This window comes from Eucyclogobius newberryi, unplaced genomic scaffold, assembly GCF_026437365.1.
Source record: "Eucyclogobius newberryi isolate DKJ021-1_F unplaced genomic scaffold, fEucNew1.0.hap1 SCAF_18, whole genome shotgun sequence".
NCBI lineage: Eukaryota > Metazoa > Chordata > Actinopteri > Gobiiformes > Gobiidae > Eucyclogobius > Eucyclogobius newberryi.
The window spans coordinates 15,571,205-15,594,780 of NW_027315812.1; the positions used below are offsets into that span (position 1 = coordinate 15,571,205).

The 23,576-nt window shown below is 42.6% G+C and overlaps 1 protein-coding gene across 2 annotated transcripts in view; it reads left to right on the forward strand.

The window, feature by feature from the left end:
- The first annotated feature begins 15,620 nt into the window (after window positions 1-15,620).
- The window catches only part of cntnap2a (contactin associated protein 2a), a 315,624-nt gene continuing 307,668 nt past the window's right edge, over window positions 15,621-23,576 (forward strand). For both annotated transcript variants that reach the window (XM_072450653.1, XM_072450654.1), the window contains exon 1: window positions 15,621-15,955. In XM_072450653.1, the coding sequence (XP_072306754.1) occupies window positions 15,862-15,955 (94 nt within the window). In that variant the 5' untranslated portion in view covers window positions 15,621-15,861. The remainder of the gene's footprint in view (window positions 15,956-23,576) is intronic.

A 23,576-nucleotide genomic window follows, 5' to 3' on the forward strand; every position in this document is an offset into this window, starting at 1 on the left:
CAAAAATGTCCACTTCATATATTAAATAGATTGACCGCATCCACATACATGAATCAGACCCATTTTGCATGAATATGCATAAAAGATGAAATGACATACACATGCTCATCAACACAATTACCCACGAAAATACAAAGCGCAGGCCTTTTTAAAATTTTTCTTTTTAAGATTTTGTGCCCGTAGGCTTTATTGACAGGAAAGCGTGAAATGGGGGATGAGAGAGACATGCAGTAAATTTCGTAGTCAGGAATCCAACTCACGACACTGCAGCTGCACTTGGAGCCTGGCGTACGTGTGTTGTGCCATAACCACTCCACCACCGGGCAGCACTAATTTCTGATAATATGCCTTGAATTAAATTTCCGTCAGAGGGCTACAATGGTCATTGCATTGTTTAAATTCTTGATTGGGTGCATTGGGTGCTGCAGCACACCCTAGTGGTGGCTTGCATGAACTACTCAATCCAACAATATTTTAAAGGTTGCCTAAATAACACAAAAGGTTTTAATCTCTAAACTCAAATATTGCCAAAACTTAAACTAGGCTATCTTGATCTTATTTGCGTGAAAAATACATATTTGTTTAATTTATCCCTTTGGCGTGATCAGTGCCTGTCTGTGAGCGCGAATAGTAACTAATGTGTGGCCTATTAGCGTATATGCTTGAACACATTAAAAGATGGGACATCAGTATCTGTGAGTGTCATACACCCATGGTGAATGTCAACAATGTCAACCAGGCTTGTAAGTGTCTTCTGTTTGACTGCATGCTTATAACATGCTTGAAGGTAAGAAGGCAGGATATCACCCAGTTCAACGGGTGTTATCCAAACTTTCAGAAGTCTGCATTTTTTCATCCACGCTCTCTTGACAGCTGAATGTTGCATATTATAAGTACCAGCTGTCTCTTTCCCTTTATAGTTCTGGTTTATGTGATTGGATTATTTGGGCAGTTTAATGTGACAGATAGTGGTGTGTAGATGTGCATAAGACTGTGGACACTGCAGCTGTGGCAGAGAAGAGAGATCAGTATGTGTGAGCTCCACAGTCTGGCGCTTTATGACTTGATTTTCACTGTACATGTGGTGTGGCCCTTTCCGTGCGTCAGGATCATCAGGATATGCACGTGCGTTTTGCCCAAAGCAGCGCACTAAACACAGGCTGTTACTTAAAAATGTCAGTCTAATTATATATGTATAATTATATATATATATATGTATATATATATATATATATATATATATATATATATATATATATATATATGTGTATATGTATATGTATATATATATATATATATATATATATATATATATATATATATATATACATATATATATATATATATATAAATATATATATATATGTGGTTGGAAAAATTGTCTTTAGATCATTATGACATGTTCTCTTGTCTTGGTCGGGGGACAGTTCCAGGTCAGACTCCTGCTATCTTCACAAAGTTAACGCTGGCGTAAAGAGGCTGTACTTGGCCGCTGGAAGCTGGAGATGGATGGATGGATAGCGTTTGAACCAATGACTGATAAATGTGTCATTCAAAAATACCACCTGTGTGGGTGATTTTTGCAGTCATGCCTCATTGACTGCAAAAATATATATATATTGAAATAAAAGCCTTGGAGCATGGTTTATTTCGTATTTTAATTCACCTTTATTTGGTTGGCACAACGCAGAGAGCTCGCTTTCATCCCTGGGAAATGGAGTGTAAATCCGTGGGCTTTTTCGCAGGCTGCCCGGACAAAACCAAGACTAAACCAGGTTGAGAACCAGGAAGCACTTCAGGAGCACTGAACGCGCCGAAGTCAGTTTAGTCTCAGTTTAGTCCGGGCAGACAGGGAAAAAAAAAAACAAGGACATAAGCTCCATTCTCCCGGGTGAAAGCGAGCTCTTTGTGGCTCCTACTCATATCACGTCCCGGCCATTTTGGGATGGTAATATGACTCCAGGAAATGTCTTGTCATGGTACAATGTTATGTTTTTTCAGGGCACTATTTTTGAAGTTTATTAATTATAATTCTGGCCTTTCACAGAATGCACCACACCACGCCCTCAATTTGCTTCACTCCACCTCATATTTTGGCATGATCACACCACATGTTTAGAATTCCTACTCCTTCAGCAGTTGGCGCGATGCTAGATGTCAGGAAATTACCACCTCAACGCGCTCATTACCGCTAAGATCAGGGGCAAAATACGGCCCTTAGAGGTCTTGAATCTCTGAACAGGATGACTCACCAAAATACCACAGTCATGACCATTTAAATGAAAATTATGCTTTTAAAAGGACAACATAATGTAACATATTTGAAAAACTATTTCTTGCATCTCTAAAATCTTCTTTCCTTCAAAACAGAGGTGGAATTAAAACATTTTTTAGATACAATTTGGTAGAATTATAGTAGAGGTAGTAGGTTGTAGTTTAAGTTGCAGTGGTGCATGCACTGTAGAAACATTACAAATATTGAAAGAGTAATGTGACTATGGTAGTAGCCAATTAGTGGTATTAGTCGTTGAAGTATCAGCAATCTTCTACTTTAACTTCAAATTTACACAATACTTTTGACCATCTGTTAACCTGTAGAATAGAATTCATCATAGAAATATTTTTAATGGATAGGTCTGGGAGTATTTCTGCCAATACAACCCCACTAATTTATGCGTAAACTGTCCAACCAACAATGCAAATTTAGACTTGTGGTGAGCAGTTGTTTTATAACCATTATTCTTAATTCTTCTCAACATTAATTTCTGCACGTCTGCAATGGAAAATGTGGAGAGCTTCAATTCAAATTTAATGAAGCTAACCCATACAGTAAATGGTAAGTGTATTTTTGCCCTGCATGTTGAAACAACAAGAGGTTATAATGCAGATAATAAATTAAACATGAACATGTGTCACGTAGGGATGTCATGTCATGTATGGGAATAGAAAACATTCACGGTTCTACATCACCACGAACAACAGTGAAACCCTTATTATTATTATCATCATTATTATGTTATTCTGCCAACCCAAGCACTGCGTACTTCCTCATTGTATTGCATCACACATAGTACAATATAATGAGGAAGTTTGTGTGGTTGACATCACAAGTAGCGTCATGTGACTTGCCGTTTTTGGGTAAAAATAAGCACTTTACATGGTAGAGGTTAACTATTTTGGAGTGTAGCTTGACTTGAAATAACTGATTTTGTTTTGTACATTGTCACTTTTATTTTATAATATAAAATAAAAGTGACAATGTACAAAACAAAATCAGTATCGTTCAAGTATCGTTCTTGTAAAATCAGAATAATCAATCTTTTCGAAGTGGGGTTGTATTGGCAGAAGTACTCCCAGACCTAACTGATTCATTTTGACAGCATCAATGAAGAATTGTTATAGAAAGTACAATTCAAGAGAACGTATCTGAATCTGATACGGTGCTAAGTAAGATGTTGCTTTCTACAATCTTTTCTTTCCTTATTTCCACCTTCCCTGCTCTTATTCCTTGAGGCTCATTTAGTTAATTAATGCCATGAAATGTTTCAGAAACCAATTATGCACTGACATTATTAAAAGCCCTCACTGCCTCCTCCTAAGTGCAGATTGTGTCGCTCTCTTGTCATGCCACTGAATTGAAACTTGCCCGAACTAAACCACTGCTGCAAGACCTGGATTCATATAGTAAAGGTAGCATCAGCAACTTTTAATATCCTCTTTTGCCATGTCTCTCATTTCTTTTCCAGCTCACGTGTACATTATGGTATTACTTGAACTATAATATGACAATGACAAGTCTTGACGTCCATTGTAACCAGCTTTTCTATTAGGGATGAGAAAGGTCGGACATGAGATAAGGCGTAATGTGCAGGAGCGATAACATCTCAAGTTAATATAGGGAATGAATGTGGCGTATTGAAAACACAATCTGAATTTTTTAAAACTTTCTATTTGAACAGCTAAAATTATGGATACATGCTTAGTGGTACTGTATTAACAGTTCACGTTTGGAACACAACGAAAACAAATTGCTTTGTTCTCTAACAAGCATTTCACAGTTTTTTTCACAGGCTTTTTTATATTTTATTTTTTTTAACTTTGGAGACCATTTACCTACCTAACAAATGCTCAATAAAAAGCAGATTGGTGACTGTTTTGACTGGACATAGTCTCAAAGTTTTGATAGAAAGCAAGCTACCAAGTTCTGAAGATGACTGGAAGAGGTCGGTGTACTTGCTCATTCGTCCAGGAGTGTTCCATTGTAGATAAAGTGGTCACGACGTTTCTCATCTCATCCAAATGGCTTTATCAACACAAAAGGCATGCAAATTCAGGATTACAGAACACTGTGCATTTTCATGAAAAGCCACAACCCACTCTTCAATTTACCGGTAATATTCACCAGCATTTTGAAGCCATGGGGCGGTATCAGCCCGGACTAGTCAGGTTCTAATTAGCTACTCATCAGTGATTAGGGAGCTGCACCCAGCTAACATTAGGATTTATATGGCCCATTACAGGACTGTTTTGGTAACAAATGGGGAATTTAAAACAGTGCAATCAAATAGATAAACAGGCTATTATCCGAAGGTTCCGCTCAGTGGGCAGGGCTTACGCAGCTCAGACTAGATCTAGATTCGCAATGACTCTTGGATGGGAATCAAATCGTCTTGATTAAAAATAAATAAATAAATAAAACATTTCCAAATGACTACAACTGAATCTTTTTCTACCATGACTATAAGAAATTTGCTTATGTTAATCACATGCATAATAATCTGTAAAAACATGAATAGTCATTTGTCATTGTATTTATGGAGGCAGGAAGAGCACAGAGAGTCCCAATGTAGTGCAGATGTTGATTTTTCTTCTTCTGAAGCTATTTTCAGACTATGCAAATAATCCATGGAACAATTGACACCAAAGGTCGTTAATTAACATAAGTCAATTCGGCTGTGTTTCTTTAGGGAAGGGACAGGAAACAGTAGCAGCGTTCTACCGCCTACCCCATAGGACCACGGGCAGAGAAAGGCTTTTCCCTCTGGTGGGTAGAGTAGCTAAAGTTTGTGAAAAATAATTATGAATGTTACTTCAATAGTCTAACCCAATCTTAAAATTGAATGTCGCAATTGCTCAGGGATATAGCCGATATCTTGCCAGCTCTGATGGCAAACTTTTGCAGACACATCACCTACCTGTGTATAAATATACCTGTGTATAAATGTATGTATGAGTGAGCGAGCGGGTGAGTGATTGGTGGTGGTCATCGGGGCTGTTGACCCAGATTGGCAGTCACAATTCCATGATCAGTCTACCCAGGGCAGCTTTAGTTATGGAAGTATCTTACCACCACATTGTAGAGGTAATATCACTCAAGTAGAATAACAAATAAGTGGTGGAAGAAAGGTTTTGGGGAAACCACTCAATTAACAGTGGTTGCAAACATAAACATCTGTTGTATAATTTGAAGTTAATGCATTTGGAAGGACAAAAAAATTTGGTATTCTCAAAGGATAGACCACAGAAATGAGAAAAACAAACTCATATCTGAAGAGGGAGTGGTGCTCAAAACACAAATGTTCGAATTAATAATATCAATATCCCGTACCCCTTACAGGATGGCCTTGCGACATTGAAGGATCAAGGTCAAATGCAGAAGAATAATGTCTCTACAGGGACAATAAAGTGTACTTTAACCTTAACATAAAGCTTTAGTCACAATGTCCCACAAAAGGAACATTAAAATTTTTGTTTAATAAAGAGTACTGTTACGCCATATGTACCTCACGTATAGAAGTAAAATTAAAGTATGAAGTATGGTCTGAAAAGGACTAAAACTACTAGCCGTACATTTGCATTAAATATAACTGGGTAAGAAACACCTCTGGGAATAATGCACAAAATTGTGAAGCAATTATTACTACACCAATACTTGTCTAACAGAACCATAACAACCAAGAAACAATCCATAGACCAAATGTATCATTGTCTTATTGAGGCCTCTTGTTGCTATATTCTCACTCTCCTATAATAAACAACAGAATGCCTCTTGCAGCTCACTGACCCCATAACCATACTGTGTAGTGTATGTTGGCTACTTCATGTTACTTCTCCAGGGATCATGCAGACTTCAGTAACAGTGGAGGCAGAACGCATCACTGTCTGGGGCTGTCAGCTTGTTAATAAGTCATAGTCAAGTGAAGTGAAGCTATATAAAGAATGCTCGACGCTTTACTTCAGCCACGTGTCAGTTATTATTTGTGATAACATCGCATGTAGCATCTGAGACATAAAGAAGTTATTAGAAATGGAATAAAGTCATATAAGGCATGTACAGCTTTGTTAATGACGCGTTTGCTTTGCCACTGAGCAACACGTGGTTTTAGAGAGAACAGCGCCCCCTGGCTTGTAGCGGCGAAGCAGTGCAACAACAAAAGTACAAATTTCATCTTGTTACACGGTGGACCACGAGGCAAGGGAGTGGAAACGAGCTAATTCTTATCACCGTTATTTATTTATTTTCGTGGAGTTCTGCAGTATTATTATTGTATTTCTGAAGTTGTTCACACATGTAGAGAGCTTAAATTGACTGAACATTGCATTGCTACCGGTTTCATTGAGCTAGCTAATGTATCCCACCGGTAATAGATCCATGAATGGAACACTAGCTAACTCGCTCCCTCTAAAAATGCGTGCATCCGGACGAAAGTAACGTTAGATGTTATTCACGTTATTTAGAAAGCTGTGGATTCGTCTGCTTTCATTAAAATTCCAATGATTGTTGCCTGTTCAAAACGTTCAATATTTTTCTTATAGTTAGCGTTGGTATTACACGTGACTAGAGCTGTATCAATTTAGTGAAACTTGTCCCTGAACTTTGCCTTGCTGTCAGAAATATGTTATGATAAAGATGGCAAATTCTACTTTGGGAATTATATAAAAGTAATACATTCACTTTTGTGACTTGGACTTTACTGTGAGCACTGAAGTATGATGTCTTTATTTATTATTGGACTTTACGCAATGCTTTTTCCACTGCACCAATGTGTAAAGTGATTTTGAACTGCTCTTTCCACGTTCAACAGGAGACTTTGCAGCTGACCTACACTGCTGAATAGCAAGACTTGTATTCATCCTACTCCCTCCAAGGTAAGGCTGCTTTATTTATTCAATTGACCTTTGCTTCCAATTACTGTTATTACCACTGCACATAAATTCTTACTAACACATACCCATTGTGTTATAAATTACTGTAATCCAATTGTTTTCTGTAAACAACTTCAACTGTTAATTATATTTGCAGGAATGTCTTATGAACAGTGAAGATGAAAGTTGTACACTATGCTGGGATCAAAGCATTTATTATGGTAAGGTAAGACAAGTATTCCAATGGAAGAAAATGTATCTACAGTATTTTATTTATTATATCCAGTTAGATAAACTGAGAGGACATAAGGTAAACTAGTGTGAACATTTGTGATTGAACACATTTTTTTTTTTACAGTAAGCCTCACTGACATGTACATTGGATTGTACATAGCATAGAATAACAATGAACGCTTCTAAATTAAACCATACATTTTAGCTGTTGTTTATTTGAGGCACTTGCATTAGCCCATTAGATTAATTACCACTCTCAACCATCCCTGAATCCCATCAGTCATTGCTGTTTACATATTCTGGTTTGTGAATGATGGTTATAAATGACTTTTCATTACATATTGACGTACCCTTCTGTATGTCAAGAACATGGTGATGTACTATAACTTAACTTGGACATAAGTAAACATGAATGATGTTCAACTTCTGTCCCATAATGGACATAGGGTGGAGTTACTTTCTGTTTGAACCTTTTTTGAACATTTTAATTATGTTTTCATTGAATTCATGTAAATTATTGTACAGCTGTAAAAACAAGAACATTTCTCCCTCTCTGTATATGGTCATTCTATAGCTCACAGTGCTAGATAGATGTCCCGGTCATATGGTACTTTTGGGTGAAAACAAACAGCACTACAACACTAGTAGCGTCATTGTTTCATACATGTACTTATGGCAAAACATTTTCCTAACCCTTTTCCTAGCCTTATACTTTACTCTATTGCTCTCCTAATCTTACCCATCACCCTAAACCTCATAACTTTGAATGACCAATCAAAGCAGACCTTCCCCCTGTACCCGACACTCTAGCATTAACCCTCCAGAATTCCAGGCTCACTGAGCTACAGAGGCTACATTAAGATGGGCTGCAGGTGCTGGGGTTTAGGTAGTGACCATAATGATCATCGAGGCATTTTAAGTTTATTTCCAAGGATTTCCAGTCATATGAACCATCAACCCAAATGATAACTTATATGTTTAAATATATATATGTTCAAATAGTTTGATTCTGTTCAGATGACACATTGTAAAAACTCAGTATTAACATTTGTTACTTAACTTTGATACATGTGGTAACTTAAATTGCTATTTCAATTTGATTGCAATATATAGTGCGACCCAATATGTGAGAACCAAATCGCCAAATGAAAACATCAACACCTTGGCCATCATTTACAATTTTACCAGTAAAAGCTATAATTGTTTTGTTTACCTCTTATCTGGGGACACAGATAAGTTATGTTTATACAATCTGCTTTAGCTTTAGCTTTTTTTTTCAACCACTTAAAGTCAAACTTCAAATTCAATATGAAATAGGAACTTTTTACCTCCTGAGCATTGACATAACGACAAACTGTTTTCAACTCAACATTGGAAAATAAATGAGACATTACTTCTGATGGAGCGCTCCAATCTAACTTTTCAATTTCCTGCTCCCCGCTGCAATGAAACGTCATTACTGTATGTATAACAGAGCTTGACACACTGACGAAGAGTGTAAAACAACACTTTTCTGACTGTTTTTTTCCTTAAAAAAACAAAGTCAAATATAAAAGCATATTAAACAGGCCAACAATGAAACAAAACAAGACCAGAGAGAGAAGAGTATAGACAAAAATCAAAATCAATAGACATTGTAACGAAAAAAATATCGATTGGCCCTTCACTAGCAAGGACCACGCCACAACAATGGAATACGAAAGAATGTTTATTGATAAGTCATGATGGGTCGATGAGAGATCGATGAGAGCTCGATGAGATGAGAGAGAGAGAGCTCGATGAGATGAGAGAGCTCTATGAGATGAGAGAGAGAGAGCTCGATGAGATGAGAGAGAGATATCGAGAGAGCTAGAGAGAGATATTGAGAGAGATATCGAGAGAGCGAGAGAGAGAGATATCGAGAGCGAGAGAGAGAGCGAGAGAGAGATCGAGAGAGAGAGAGAGAGCGCTAGAGCGATATCGAGAGAGAGAGCGATAGAGCGAGAGCGGGAGCGAGAGAGATCGATGAGATGAGAGAGAGAGATCGATGAGATGGCTGGGTAGAGACTCAGGATGGGGGCTCTGTCTCGGGTAATCAGCCCAGCCGATTCAGAACCCCCCCTCCATGGATGGTTATGTGTTAAGGTGACGATGATAGAGACATGGGGTGGGAGGGTGGGGTCGAGAGAGCAGAGACAACAAGAGATGCTGGGATTGGCCTTTGCATATATAGGCCTTCTGGGTAATAAGAGGCGTGGTTAAAGAGTGGAGGTGTGGTTGCTGGGGAGGTAAGAGGTTGAGGCGTGGTCCTGCTCCCGAATCTAAGTTAGCAATTACATCTCCAACTACACTTCACTAGCAAGGACCACGCCACAACAATGGAATACGAAAGAATGTTTATTGATAAGTCATGATGAGTCGATGAGAGATCGATGAGAGCTCGATGAGATGAGAGAGAGAGAGCTCGATGAGATGAGAGAGCTCGATGAGATGAGAGAGAGAGAGCTCGATGAGATGAGAGAGAGATATCGAGAGAGCGAGAGAGAGATATTGAGAGAGATATCGAGAGAGCGAGAGAGAGAGATATCGAGAGCGAGAGAGAGAGCGAGAGAGAGATCGAGAGAGAGAGAGAGCGCTAGAGCGATATCGAGAGAGAGAGCGGTAGAGCGAGAGCGGGAGCGAGAGAGATCGATGAGATGAGAGAGAGAGATCGATGAGATGGCTGGGTAGAGACTCAGGATGGGGGCTCTGTCTCGGGTAATCAGCCCAGCCGATTCAGAACCCCCAAAATGATTTAAATGAAGGAAGTTGATCTGGATCTTGACGTAAGCCTGGCTGAAAATAATGTTACGAGTGACACGGGGGAAGAGGAGCTGGATAGCCAAGCACTCTTGAAGAGGAGCTGGATGAAATCGAAAGCAGTCCGTCCGTTACTGAGACGAGGGTTAATTCTGGTACATTTGAATAGTGTTTTAGTGTTTGTGGTCGTCGACGGAAGCAGATGGTGAATGAGATGCAAGAGTGATAGGATTGAACGGACAGTCGATAGAACTGGATTTATGGTGGAGTCTCCTTGCTCCGGAGTGGAGAGCGAGATGTTTGCGTGGATTTAGGAGTTGACGAGCTGCGGGTAGCAAAGAAGTCAATATGAGCGATGAACGAGGGAACTTAATTGAGATGAATGAGATTGAGAATGAGAGGAATGAAAGATATGAGGGTAGTAGTATTGAGGAGTAGGAATTGAAGCGATCGTAGAGCGTCGGATTTGGGACGGTGCATCGAGAGTAGGAGTTGGTCAATTACGGTGACTTGAGTATGAGCAATGCAGGAGACGGATTGATAGAGGGGAATAGACTGAGTATTATGAGTTGCGCATAGTAAGATATCCCTTATTGATCTACTAGAGAGGTGTAGAATAAGCCTTCCGACTGATCAAACCCCCAAAATGTCCAGAACGATAGTAGGGTATAATTCTGGCATTATGTGAATGCCTGGTAGAGGAGACTAAGCGCCTGAGGACCGTGTAGTACGCACGGCAGCTGGAATGGGTTGGAAGGGGCCGGAGCGCTCCGGGCGGTCTCCAATGCACCGACCGATGCGCGGTGGATAAGGTGCACGTTGAAAGATGTTTCTTCTGAAAAGAAGGAGGGAATGTGAGATGGATGAGCATCCCGGTGCCCGGTGACTGTTCCGGAGAGAGACTGCTTCCCGGTGCCCGATGAGACCCTGGTGAGGACACAGAAAAGCTTGAGTGGGATGTGGGATGAATGGGGAAGGGGTCGAATGGTTTGGATGAATGGGGAAGGGGAGGGGGGGGGGGGGGGAATAGAGCGGGATGAGTGATTAAGGGAGGGATGAATGAAGAGTCGAAAGATTGAGTGGAGAACGGACTCTGTGCGAGCAGAGGGTCGAAGGAGAGACTGTTGAGAACCAGAGGGGCGTATCCCGGTGGCTCTGTGGTAGACGTCCCTGTGCACGGTGGCTCAGAGAAAGGCTCTGGGAAATGAATACATGGATTGGGGCGAGCATGAGGATGCTGCCGTGGGTCGGGGCGAGCGCGTGGGCGTGGCTGCTGATGAGATTTGTGCTTGGAGTGAACATGTTGCCGGCGGGGCTCTTAGCGAGCGTGTGGCTGCGGGGCGGGGCTCTGAGCGAGCGTGTGGCTGCGGGGCGGGGCTCTGAGCGAGCGTGTGGCTGCGGGGCGGGGCTCTGAGCGAGCGTGTGGCTGCGGGCGGGGCTCTGAGGATGCGGAAAAGCTTGAGTGGGATGTGGGATGGATGGGGAAGGGGTCGAATGGTTTGGATGAATGGGGAAGGGGAGGGGGGGGAATAGAGCGGGATGAGGGATGAATGGAGGGATGAATGGCTGCTCTGGGGCGAGCGTGGCTGCTCTGCTCTGGGGCGAGCGAGGATGCTCTGGGGCGAGCGTGGCTGCTCTGCTCTGGGGCGAGCGAGGATGCTCTGGGGCGAGCGTGGCTGCGACGCTCTGGGGCGAGCGAGGATGCTCTGGGGCGAGCGAGGATGCTCTGGGGCGAGCGAGGATGCTCTGGGGCGAGCGAGGATGCTCTGGATGCTCTGGGGCGAGCGTAGATGCTCTGGATGCTCTGGGGCGTGCGTAGATGCTCTGGATGCTCTGGGGCGAGCGTAGATGCTCTGGATGCTCTGGGGCGAGCGTAGATGCTCTGGATGCTCTGGGGCGAGCGTAGATGCTCTGGATGCTCTGGGGCGAGCGTAGATGCTCTGGGGCGAGCGTGGGCGAGCGTGGATGCTCTGGGGCGAGCGTGGGCGAGCGTGGATGCTCTGGGGCGAGCGTGGGCGAGCGTGGATGCTCTGGGGCGAGCGTGGATGCTCTGGGGCGAGCGTGGATGCTCTGGGGCGAGCGTGGATGCTCTGGGGCGAGCGTGCTGCTGGCGGGTTCTGAGTGAGCTGTAGTTGTAACTGAGCTGTAAGTTGTGACATGTGGGTTGGCTGAGGGCTGTAGCTGAGAGTAGTAGCTCGGAGCTGTAACTGAGCTGTTGAGCTATTGAGCTGTTGAGCTATTGAGCTGTAGCTGTAAATTGAGCTATTGAGCTGTAGCTGTAAGTTGAGCTATTGAGCTGTAGCTGTAAGTTGAGCTATTGAGCTGTAGCTGTAAGTTGAGCTATTGAGCTGTAGCTGTGAGTTGAGCTATTGAGCTGTGAGCTGAGCTATTGAGCTGTGAGCTGAGCTATTGAGCTGTGAGCTGAGCTATTGAGCTGTGAGCTGAGCTATTGAGCTGTGAGCTGAGCTATTGAGCTGTGGGCTGAGCTATTGAGCTGTGAGCTGAGCTATTGAGCTGTGAGCTGAGCTATTGAGCTGTGAGCGGAGCTATTGAGCTGTGAGCGGAGCTATTGAGCTGTAGCTGTGAGTTGAGCTGTGAGCTGTAGCTGTGAATTGAGCTATTGAGCTGTAACTGTGAATTGAGCTATTGAGCTGTAGCTGTGAATTGAGCTATTGAGCTGTAGCTGTGAATTGAGCTATTGAGCTGTGAGCTGTGCGTTGAGCTGTGAGCTGTGCGTTGAGCTGAGAGTTGCGTTGAGCCTGCGCGTTGAGCCTGCGCGTTGAGCCTGCGCGTTGAGCCTGCGCGTTGAGCCTGCGCGTTGAGCCTGCGCGTTGAGCTGCAAGGCGAACATGGTAAGATGAGGTAGCATGAAAAGCCAGAGCTGGGGAATTTTATTTTTATTTTTTTTACTTAAGGTAATATGCGAATGAGAAGATGAGAACCTGCCGCAATGCTAGAAACAGAATCTTTGAAGATACCTGTGGCTAACATGTGGTGGCGAAGCCAGACAGCTGAATGTGACATGAAAGTAATTTAGTGGAAGCATGAATTGTGAGCCTACGAGGTGTGAAGGTTGCATGAGAAAGGAAAAGGAAGCTTGAGAGTTCACGTGAGAAGAGTAGGACCGATGAACAGCATGAACAGAGGGCGAAATAAAGATTAGCTTAAGCCAGAATGATAGTGGATGGTAAAGAGCCAGCGCAGAGAAGATGGTACGTTGATGGTACGTGCAGTAAAATGTAGGTACAGAGGAGGGATAGAGGAAAGCATGTTGAGGGAGTCGAGTGCAGCTGCAGCAAAGGTGATAAGAATTGATGAGGAAGTTTGAGAAAAGAGGGAGCATTTGAACTCAACATTGTTAAGACAAGCTGGGACATTGCAGAGTCCCTATGAACGTTGTTTAATCTGGCTTCAAATTGAGTTGTACAACCTGGCTTCCGCCACCAGGGGGAGCTGAGAGGTCGCACTGCGGCCCGTGGAGCAATGGTGACGTCATCAACTGCGCGCCTCCGGACGGACGTGGAACCAGGAAGTGAGGCTGACGAAAACATGGATATTTATTGACGTAGCGTCTGAAAGAAATGTCCACCGGCTTCGGCCCGGTGCGCCCGCTGCGGTACGGTCTCTGTTGTCCACCTGAGTGGAGACGCGCGCCTGCCGCAGCACACGAAGCGCAGCACACGGAGCGACGCACGGAGCGCGCCGGCCGGCGCGGGAGCCGTGCCCCGCTCCGGAAGCTCGGATAGCGCCCGGTTAAAATGAGGGGCAGAGAGCGAGAAGGAGCGCGCGTGGGTCCAGGCCGTTGCTGTGGAGTGGAGGTCGGTGTTCTGTGTGGACGCCCGGAGGTGGGGTCCGTGAGAGACACAGGTGCGGAGGAGCTGATGGTGTTTGGAGCTGTGGAATCGCGCTGGGTGAGTCCTGGGGGGAACTGACCGACTGAATGTTTCAGACTGAATTGCTCAGATTAGGAACGGATCAGAATCTGAGGAAATGGCTCATGGTTGGTTTGAATGAACGTGCTGTACTGAGTGTCTCTCTGTCGAGAGAGTGGCCTTTGCATATATAGGCCTTCTGGGTAATAAGAGGCGTGGTTAAAGAGTGGAGGTGTGGTTGCTGGGGAGGTAAGAGGTTGAGGCGTGGTCCTGCTCCCGAATCTAAGTTAGCGATTACATCTCCAACTACACTTACTTTATGTGACACAACAGACTTCCCATCTCCTGGATCCTCCTGTTACCATATAACGGATAATTACATGTCTGTGCTGTGATTCTTTTGATCAAAGACCTCTCTTATGCCTGCATGGGGAGCATCCTGGGGTGCTCCGGTCTACCTAGTATTTTTTTTTTCACGCTAGGGCATTGTTTTTTATTGAACTGACATAAGGCAAATGTGACCAACTGTCCCTTTCCTGTGACATTTTACCTTCTCTGTTTTCAAACCCGATGGTAAGAATGTAAATGTTTCTATTGAAGTAGATCATGTGACCATCTGTTTGACTTGTAATTTATAAAAGAAAGTGGATCCCTTTGTTGGGGAGTTCAGTGTAGGGCCGGAGAGACGTGTGGACGATCGGTTCTGCACATTCACTTTTGAGAAAAGACAACGCTGTTCTATTGTTTTAAAATTAAGAAATTTAGGCACATAGACCTAACAAACCCATTTAATCCATCATCTGGCAAGAAAATTATTTCTCTACATTTTATTTGGAAGGAATAGCTTGCGCTTATATGAGCCTGACAATGGTGAAGATCTTTGTTTTCAGCATCAGTGATGGTGTAGTAAACATGAAAACATTTAAATAGAAGTTTTACATAGAGGGCATCCAGATCCTTTTCACATTGCTTAACTTTTTCCTCATTGTGTTATGTTGCAACCTTGACTTAGGCTGAAATTAGTCCCAAAGATGCTTCAACTTGAGAAAAAGCTCATTTCATTAAATAAAATAAAATAAAAATCAGCAAATAATTCCTCCCAAGAACCAAGAACCCTCTTTCACATTGTTATTGTAGTATATTGTTTGTAGAATTTTGAGGCGAATACTGAATTGAATCAATTTAGCTGTAACATAACAAAATGTGGAAAAAGTAAAAAACTTTCCGGATGCACTGTAAACAAACAACATAAAGTTGTATGTGAATAGCTTTATCATTGTATCTGGGTAGCCAATTTTTACTTGTCTCTCATTGTGAGATACTAAGTCCCAATCCAGGTTTCCACCTGGACAAGTAGGGGGGCACTGTCTGTGTAAAAACAACAAGGCTTGAGTCTGGAATGGCCTGAGTGTGAGATCAGCACGACAGACAGCGCACCGGAGCAGGAGGAGACATCAGTGAATGGACAGTTCAAGTGCTGAAGCCTCTGCGGCGCGGGGCTGCACAGGAGCATAAGGGGACTGTTTGTACGCTGTTGCTGGTTGTTGTTGCTTTACTTGGGGATCGCTCTGTGAGGCATCTGCAGAGAGAGTGCCCCTCTTATTTGCACGCGCAGGGCAGTCTTTCTCTCCGCGATCCTTACATCATCTCCCCATTGGAGGGAGAGAGCAGAGCCTGAGTGAGAGCGAGAGAGGCAAAGAGCCCGTGCAGCCGAGCTCCTCTCACCAGTTCTCCTCTGCCACGCCACCCTGACGGACGGCTGCTGTTTGCACCTCTACGCAGTTTATCTGACTGACTCTCCCACTGCGTCCTGCGCGTCCACGCCGCGAAGATGCACCGGCACCATCCTGCCCGGGGATTGCCATCGTTATTGCCGGTCGCTTTCTGGATATTCAACGGCGTGCACGGGATTTTGCAAACAACCCGTAAGTTATAATTTAATTTTTACAATCGGGCACACAGCGGAGCTTCTGCTGGATGTACAGGCTTTTGCAGAAGCAAAGCGGGGGAGATTTGAGCCAAGCCCGGTGTGAAAGCTGTTTTCACTTCGGAGTTTCACTTGAGTTTTTAGTGCATCATACCCCGTGTGCTTCGTAAACTTGACTCATTTCATGTCAGCATAAGCGGTTTGAGATGGGCCTATTTAAAAAAAAAAAAAAAAAGTACTTTATTTGAGCAACATTTGGCTGATCAAGCTGATGAAGAAACATCTGTTGTAGACTATTAAGTCCCGGATTGATTAAACGTGGCTTTGTTTATTTTAATACATTCCCTTGAGTTTGTTTAATGAACTATGTGTGATACTTTCGAGCTGTAATGTACAAACTTCAAATGTAATGATTGTTTTAGTCTGTATAGTTTGATACACCGGGGCACATTCGGCTCTACATATGTGTATGTTGTGGTTCTCCGTGGCCGTAGTATTTTTCACTGGACATTGTTGTCTGTCCTTGTCTCATTCATCACGTCGCGTTCGAGCGTCCGTCTCGTTTTGCTGACGGCTGGGGATATTGTGAAGTGCACCGTGTGTCTGAAATCCCGCGCCGATAGCCAGGGCTGCCCGGGCGTCGGATGGATGTGTTCGGGGATGCGCCTCATTAATCATCTCCGACCACGACAGACAACAACAGATTTGATCGCGTGAGCCGCCTGGGTCCGCGTGAAGTCTGGGCGCGCACGCCACAAAGTGAGAAACTGGGAGAGGAGACGCGCGAAGAGCCGCGGTCCCGCGTCCAGAGCTGTAGAGCGACCTCAGCGCTGGGTCTCAGCACGAGAACCGCTTTATTTATAAAACTTTATCGATCCCACCATAGATGATCAGTCCTTTGGTCTCCACTGGCGGGGCAGTCTGGATCACTCTGTCTCTACAGCGAGTCTCAGTCCTCGCTGTAAATTGAAATGCCTTTGTACATGAATAAATCATCTTTTTGATGATGTTTGATAACTTGGTCTCTATTTAACCAATCTTAATTTATACAACGTGCACTTTCACCGTGCAACTGAAAAAGGCACGTTTTGAAAGAGCCTTGGGCGTCCACTCAGGTCATGGACAATACATTTATGAATAGAGTTATTTCTAAACTTGACCACATCTGCAGTGTTTTGGAGAACATATAACGTTAAGTATGATTTAAGTGCATGCATTAGTATCACTGTGGGTGGCTAAATGAGTGGCTCTATTTATATGAAATCCGATTTGCCTTTTCTTGTCCCATTAAACATGTTAGTCATCCATCTGCACTGCTCCAGCGGAGGCCAGGGCAAACACTGAAGCTGGTGCAAGTTTGTCTTTCTTAAAGAACATTTGTCACAAAAAATGTACATCATATATTTCGTATGTTATACAGCATGCTATGGACATGCTACAAAGCCAAATCGGAAATGCTTTTACTGAGGCGAAGCAGTCCTGTGTGAATTTGAGGAGATAAGGGCAAACCGAGTATTTTTTTTCTCTCCCCAGTTTCACTACATTACAGCGACATGCAATATATAGTTTTATTTTATTTTATTGAGATTATATCTGATTTTCTGTTGTAATGATGCTATGAGAGCTATAAAAATACTTTTTACAAGTTAATGTATTTTGGTGTAACACGTGTTTAGCATTACATTTTTGAAAGCCAAAAAACAGCTGCTCAGTGGTGGAGTGGTTAAGGTGGCAGCACACATGCCTGGCCGCAGTGTCGTGAGTTTGAATTCCGGCAATTTTCTGCATGTTCTCCCTTCTATCGCATCCCCATTTCACACTCAGCTGTCCTTAGCAAGTGTTGAAAATGCTCTCCAACTTTTCTGAAGTAATAAGACCCCATCTGAACCTCTAATTACCCCGCTCTAAAAAAATAACACTGTCTATTAAATATAGAATGCACAAGATGTTTATTTATAACGTAATAAATAATAGCATTCAAACATTGAGATGCACAATCAGTTCTTATGTTGTGAAAAATTAAAGTCTGCCTTGGAAGTGGAAGCTGCTCTGCCACCACAGTGGGGCTATCCCTTTCACCCAGGGACCGAGCACCACTGTGATACAAATGCACTGTGACGAGACGGGCTGCATAATTCTTTTAACATTGTCGGTAGCAAAGCACATTCACACATCACAAACTCAGCAATTTTGCAATATGCCCATATCTGTCCATATTTATATATTATATTGTGGAGAAAAACGAGTCATTCAATTAGTCACTTTGCTACAGATTTTGTGGGGCAGAACCAGAACCCATGTCATTGAGAACAAACTTCATTCATTGTTTTTTTCAATTACACTATTTCTGTTTTTACTGGATCTGCAAATTAAATTGATTGATTGCACAACCCTATACTGACAATTTACACTCTATTGTCATTCATACTAGTTACTTGGGTTTAATTATGTGGTTGTGTTTTTAGATGTCAGTAGTTCGATCAGTCAGTCAATACTTTGTTTGTGCTTTTGAGCCTTGGGAGTGTGCGTGTTGGTGGAAATGGATGGAGAAGTGCAAGATCAGATGGATAAGAGGATGCGAACAGACATCGTCTTTCTGACACTGTCATCTGAGACTATTGTTATGATTATTGTACATTATGTAGTTTCAACAGGACACCTTTCAATGTATTGTGTTGCCACCTCAGTTTGATCAGGGACTAGGGATGGAGATGATCCTGCACTTTCATGAAGTCCACGATCATTTCCACGGCCTTCTAGGTATTGAAATCCATGTTGTTTCCACTGCACCAGGACACCAGCTGGCCACCTCAATCCTGTAGACAGAGTTATCACCGTCCAAGATGAGCCCGATGAGGGTAGTGTCGTCCACAAACTTGATCAGTTTTAAAGAGTCGTGGCTGGAGGTGCAGCAGTTTGTGTACAGGGAGAAGAGCAGAGGAGAACACAGCCATAGTACATAGTCCGAGTGTCTGAGACATTCTTCCCCAGCCGCACACACTGCCTCAGATCCGTCAGGAAGTCACTGATCCACCTGCAGGTGGAGTCAGGCACGTTGAGCTGGGAGAGCTTGTCTTGGAGCAGAGCAGGGAGGATTGTGTTGAATGCAGAGCTGAAGTCCACAAACGGGATCGGATTAGATTAGATCGGTGGTCCACTTCTTAGACTCTCTCTGTACGTGGTGATCAGGTGGACCATGGTGTGAGCCCACCACAGCACGGGCCACGGCGCAAAATTGCGTGTTGTGTAACAATGATCCAGCGTGTTCTGCTCTGGTTGGGACGTTAATAAACTGTCTATACTTTGGTACTTCATGGCTTAAAATAAACTTCACAAGTATGTTTGTATGCCAGCTACTTTTGCTCAAGCCTTTTTTCTTGGCAAAGAATAATACACATTTGTAGTGGGTTGCATTGTTGGTGTCTCTCTATTTCCTTCATAGTTAACCCATATCCAGCACCATTAACCCAGTGATCTGTAAATGCCTGCTGAGTGCCACGAAGAAACTGCGGATTACACTGTTGAAGCACTGAGACAACATCTGTTCAGCAACTGACTGTTATTCACATGCACAGCCACAATGCACAAGACTATGAACCAGCGACCATTCGTGTAGCTCTGGCTCCCTTGACTTTACAGTGAGTTAGAATGAGGTCAGAGAATTGTGCTGCTACTGCTGCCGGACTTACAGTAGTGTGCAGTGATTTATGGAAAATGATGTCTTTAAATTCAGAGATAAATGGATGAATATTCATACGATTTTGCGTTTATGTATTAGGAAGGATACGTAACAAAGCTGTGATAGACAATCAGATGCTAACAGTCTTTTCCCTTGTATATTACAGCCAGTAGTTTTCAACATTTATGTGTGTGATAAGTGCCCCAGAACTTTCTATGGTGCTGTCTGACATAAAAACATGGCTTTCCATACCAACATGTGCAGTTTTGTTCAAATGTACTTCAGAGGCTTGTGAAATGTGAAACAGAGGTCAATGCAATTTTTTTCGGTTTGTTTCTGTGTCAATTATCTCTTGAACATCATCCATATATTTTGGCCCTGTACTGTATGTTTACAATAGGTCAAATGTAGGTCAGAGAGAAGTCATGCTGTACTTATGGTAGTGCATACGTGTAACCTGAATGAAGAGCTGTCAAAACACCTGCTGCTGCTGCAAATCTGGCAGGCTCTCATGTGGAAGACTTTTGGGGAAAAGGGCATTGTACTGCTGCAGCTGAGACAAATGTTGTTATTGCTTTCCTGCCTTTGCATTCAATTTGTTTTTTAAGCCGCTTGAATACCCCATTTACAGGCTAAGATTAAGTGAATTAATCATTTGGCCGGTGCAATTGAAGAAATGCACTGTTTTTCTCACAGGACCAGGACCTTATTGTAAAGCCATTCGGAATACATGTGTGCATATGTTATTCTGAATGATTGTATAGTGGTGCTGCAAATGTACCTGTTTATTATTGGTGTTAATACATTTTTGGAATTCCAACTTGGGGATTTTGGAGGCTAAAGACTAGACTTAGACATGCTCGGTTGTGCTTTTAATGGTGAAAACAAATGAATGTGAGGCATTCAAGGGAAGACACCGTAGTGCACAGTAATTGGGATGTTGGACAGGCCTGTGCTGAAGTGCTGGTGGAGATTGCTTCCAATACAGATAAAACAGGAGTGATGGTGCTTTCTGTTGTGCTTGATTAGCAGAGCCTTGACAGTACAGAGGTCAGTGCGCACCTCGTCCTTATTTTGTGTGATCCCGCCTCGCTCCCTCTCTATTTTCATATCCATCACTTACTTTCTCAACACTGTGTCTGTGCCATGGTCTTTTCTCATTACATCATGCTTATTATTCTTGATTTAAGTTTGAAATTATTTTCAAGTTATTGGCATAAGTTGTACACATTTTTGAAGGCAATGTTTCCAAATAAAGACATATTTAAATTGCGCAACAAAGTGGCAGCTACATACGACATATGTACTATCACAGCAATACAAGTGTAATGTGAGCGCGATTTGGGTCTGTTTATTAGGCTTTAGGTTACTGTTGCACAGGTGATGGGCTAATAGTGTGAATAGTGGTTGCTGCTGAGTGATCGAGCGATTTTATCCTGCCCCATTAATTAAATCTAGGGTATCTAATTTTCAAACAGGGAAATAAGAAAGTAGGTAATTAAACCTTTCTAACTCTGTCCTTGATCTCACAAATCTCTTTTAACTTTAGACCAACTTTTTCAGACACAAGTGAAGCACGGTGATATCCCTATACAGCTCTCATCCCAAAGCGTGGTATAGAGCCATGTGGGTCACATAGTGACCCACATGGCTCTGTTTTACAAGTTTTAATAGTTGAATGATTAATAACTAGAATAAGACAGCATGTTAAGATAGTTCCCCCCCCACAAAGTTCTGTTTTTTACGGAAACAGAATTGACCAATTATGAGAAAAAAATTGGGTACCTCAGCTTTAATCTAACAGTACTCAAAACGTCAGCATGTAGGATTTAGTTAAGCATTCAAAATAAGAATCTATATACCGGTAATTAATGTGGCCTCAATATGATGCTCACATTTTAATATCAATTTCGAAGCTTGTTCTCAAATGGAGAACATAAGTGTGCACCCAACGCTTCTTGTTCTTTTTCCTCAGCCAGTTGATGGTGGCTTCTGAGTAATCCTCAGACATAGCAATTCATTTCATACTCTGGTAATCATCCAGGCGCTTTCGTCTCTTCTCAGCTTTAGGTTGGTTTGGTTTCTGCTTGTTGAAACTTTGTTTTTGACAGGTGGTCTGCTATTTTTTTCTTGTAATCTCCCCACAGTTGTGGAACAGCAAATACAGTGTTTATTTGAAAAAAAGGTATCGTCCATCTACTCCACTCTCCCTTGCGGTGTTGTCGGGCTCCTGATTGTTCTTTTCCTCAATAAACTCCTCCTCAGCCCAGATCACAACAGATGAGTTTTCAAAATCCTCAATGCTATTGTGAATGTATTAATGCTGTTGTGAGATTTGGTTGACTGTTTTGGAGAATCCTTTTTTATTAATGTTATTTAATTTATCATATAATAATGTTTATTTGCTGTTCACCTCTCTGATCAGGATCAAAGGAGTGGACCTCCTCCACTTGGGATGGCTCGTCTACATTGTTCGGGACAGCCTCTGTATCTACTGGTGTTGTTTTATCAGTTTTTGCCAACTCAACTTCTGTTCTCGTGGCTTTAGGTTCTGGTGAACTAACCTCTGACTCCTGGACCTGAACAAAGTCCTCCTTTTCTGGGTTGATGGCCATGTATTCTTCCTGGTCAATATGAGATTGTGTGTAGCTTGTTTTGAGATCCCACAATCATAACCTCTGTTATTACATTTTGAGTCATTTTTGAGTCAGTGTTTATCATTTATCATGGCCCTGTCATCGTCAGCCTTGATTATGGAGTCATTGGGCTCTCTACTGAACACTTCACTGCTCCAGCCACGTCATCCATGTTTGAATCATCAATGGCCTCTCTGATCTAAAGTTTTGGTGCTTCTGCTAGAGGCTCTGTGGAAATCTGTACCTTCTCAGTTGTCTGATTTGCCTTCGTCTTTCCTCTTGAAATATCTGGTCAATTTAGTGAGCCTGTATCCTCCATTACAATGCTGACTTCAGCCTGTGTATCAGGTGGAGTTGCTTCTGAGACTACAAACACAGAATAACTTAAAACTTCCTCATCACTCTCTATTCACTCCTCTTCTACAGGGCTGGTGACAGAAGAATCATACTGGTCCCCATGGATGTTTCCAGTTTAATTTCCAAATCTTTGAACTCTGAAGTATTGTTTTGAAGAGCTGCAGAGCCTCTGCATCAACACTCAACACTCTCTGGTGAAATGCCAAATTCAATTTTATACTGTTGAATTCGGCCCTTTACTGATGCTCTTTCAGTCTGTGTAATTTTACACCTTATCAAAGATATTGAATCTTTCATTAACCTCTAATCTATAGAAATACTCTCTCATGCAGTAGCTTCAACAAAAGCTCCTCTATGGCCCGCCACTCTTGAGCCTGAGTTTACAAGCGCCGCTGTCAGTCATCAAATTATGTCCAAAATGGAGCTAAGCACAGGGCTGAACTTTGGTCAGTTTCAGATCTGTAATCTGTGGGATAGACAGACTGCTGGATGTATCCACAACACACCCACCAGAGACAGGAAAATCCAATGTCTTTTATAGATTTATCTATTAGTGCAGCAGCCTCTGCCCCTGCAGAATACTTTGTGTTCCAATATGCAAGTGTGGGACTAGCAAATAGTGTGGGACTAGCAAATAGGGCACCCCCCGAAATGTATTTTATTTCATGTTATAATTTATTTAATATCATTTTGTTTGTTTTAGAAAGACAGACTGTGTTCAATTCGCTTTGATTTGCATTAGTGTAGTTCCTATGCCACACCACAAGGGGAGCTCTATTATCTCCGTATCTGGGGCGTCTGCTCAAAGAAGAACTGTTTCCTGTAACAACAGAGAGCATGACATGGACATTGACAAATGTTTGTCTTTGTTACAGGTAAAGTGGTAAAACAAATGTTTATATGGGAACTGTGAACATGAATAAGGCAATAGAGAGACAGTTTAGGCC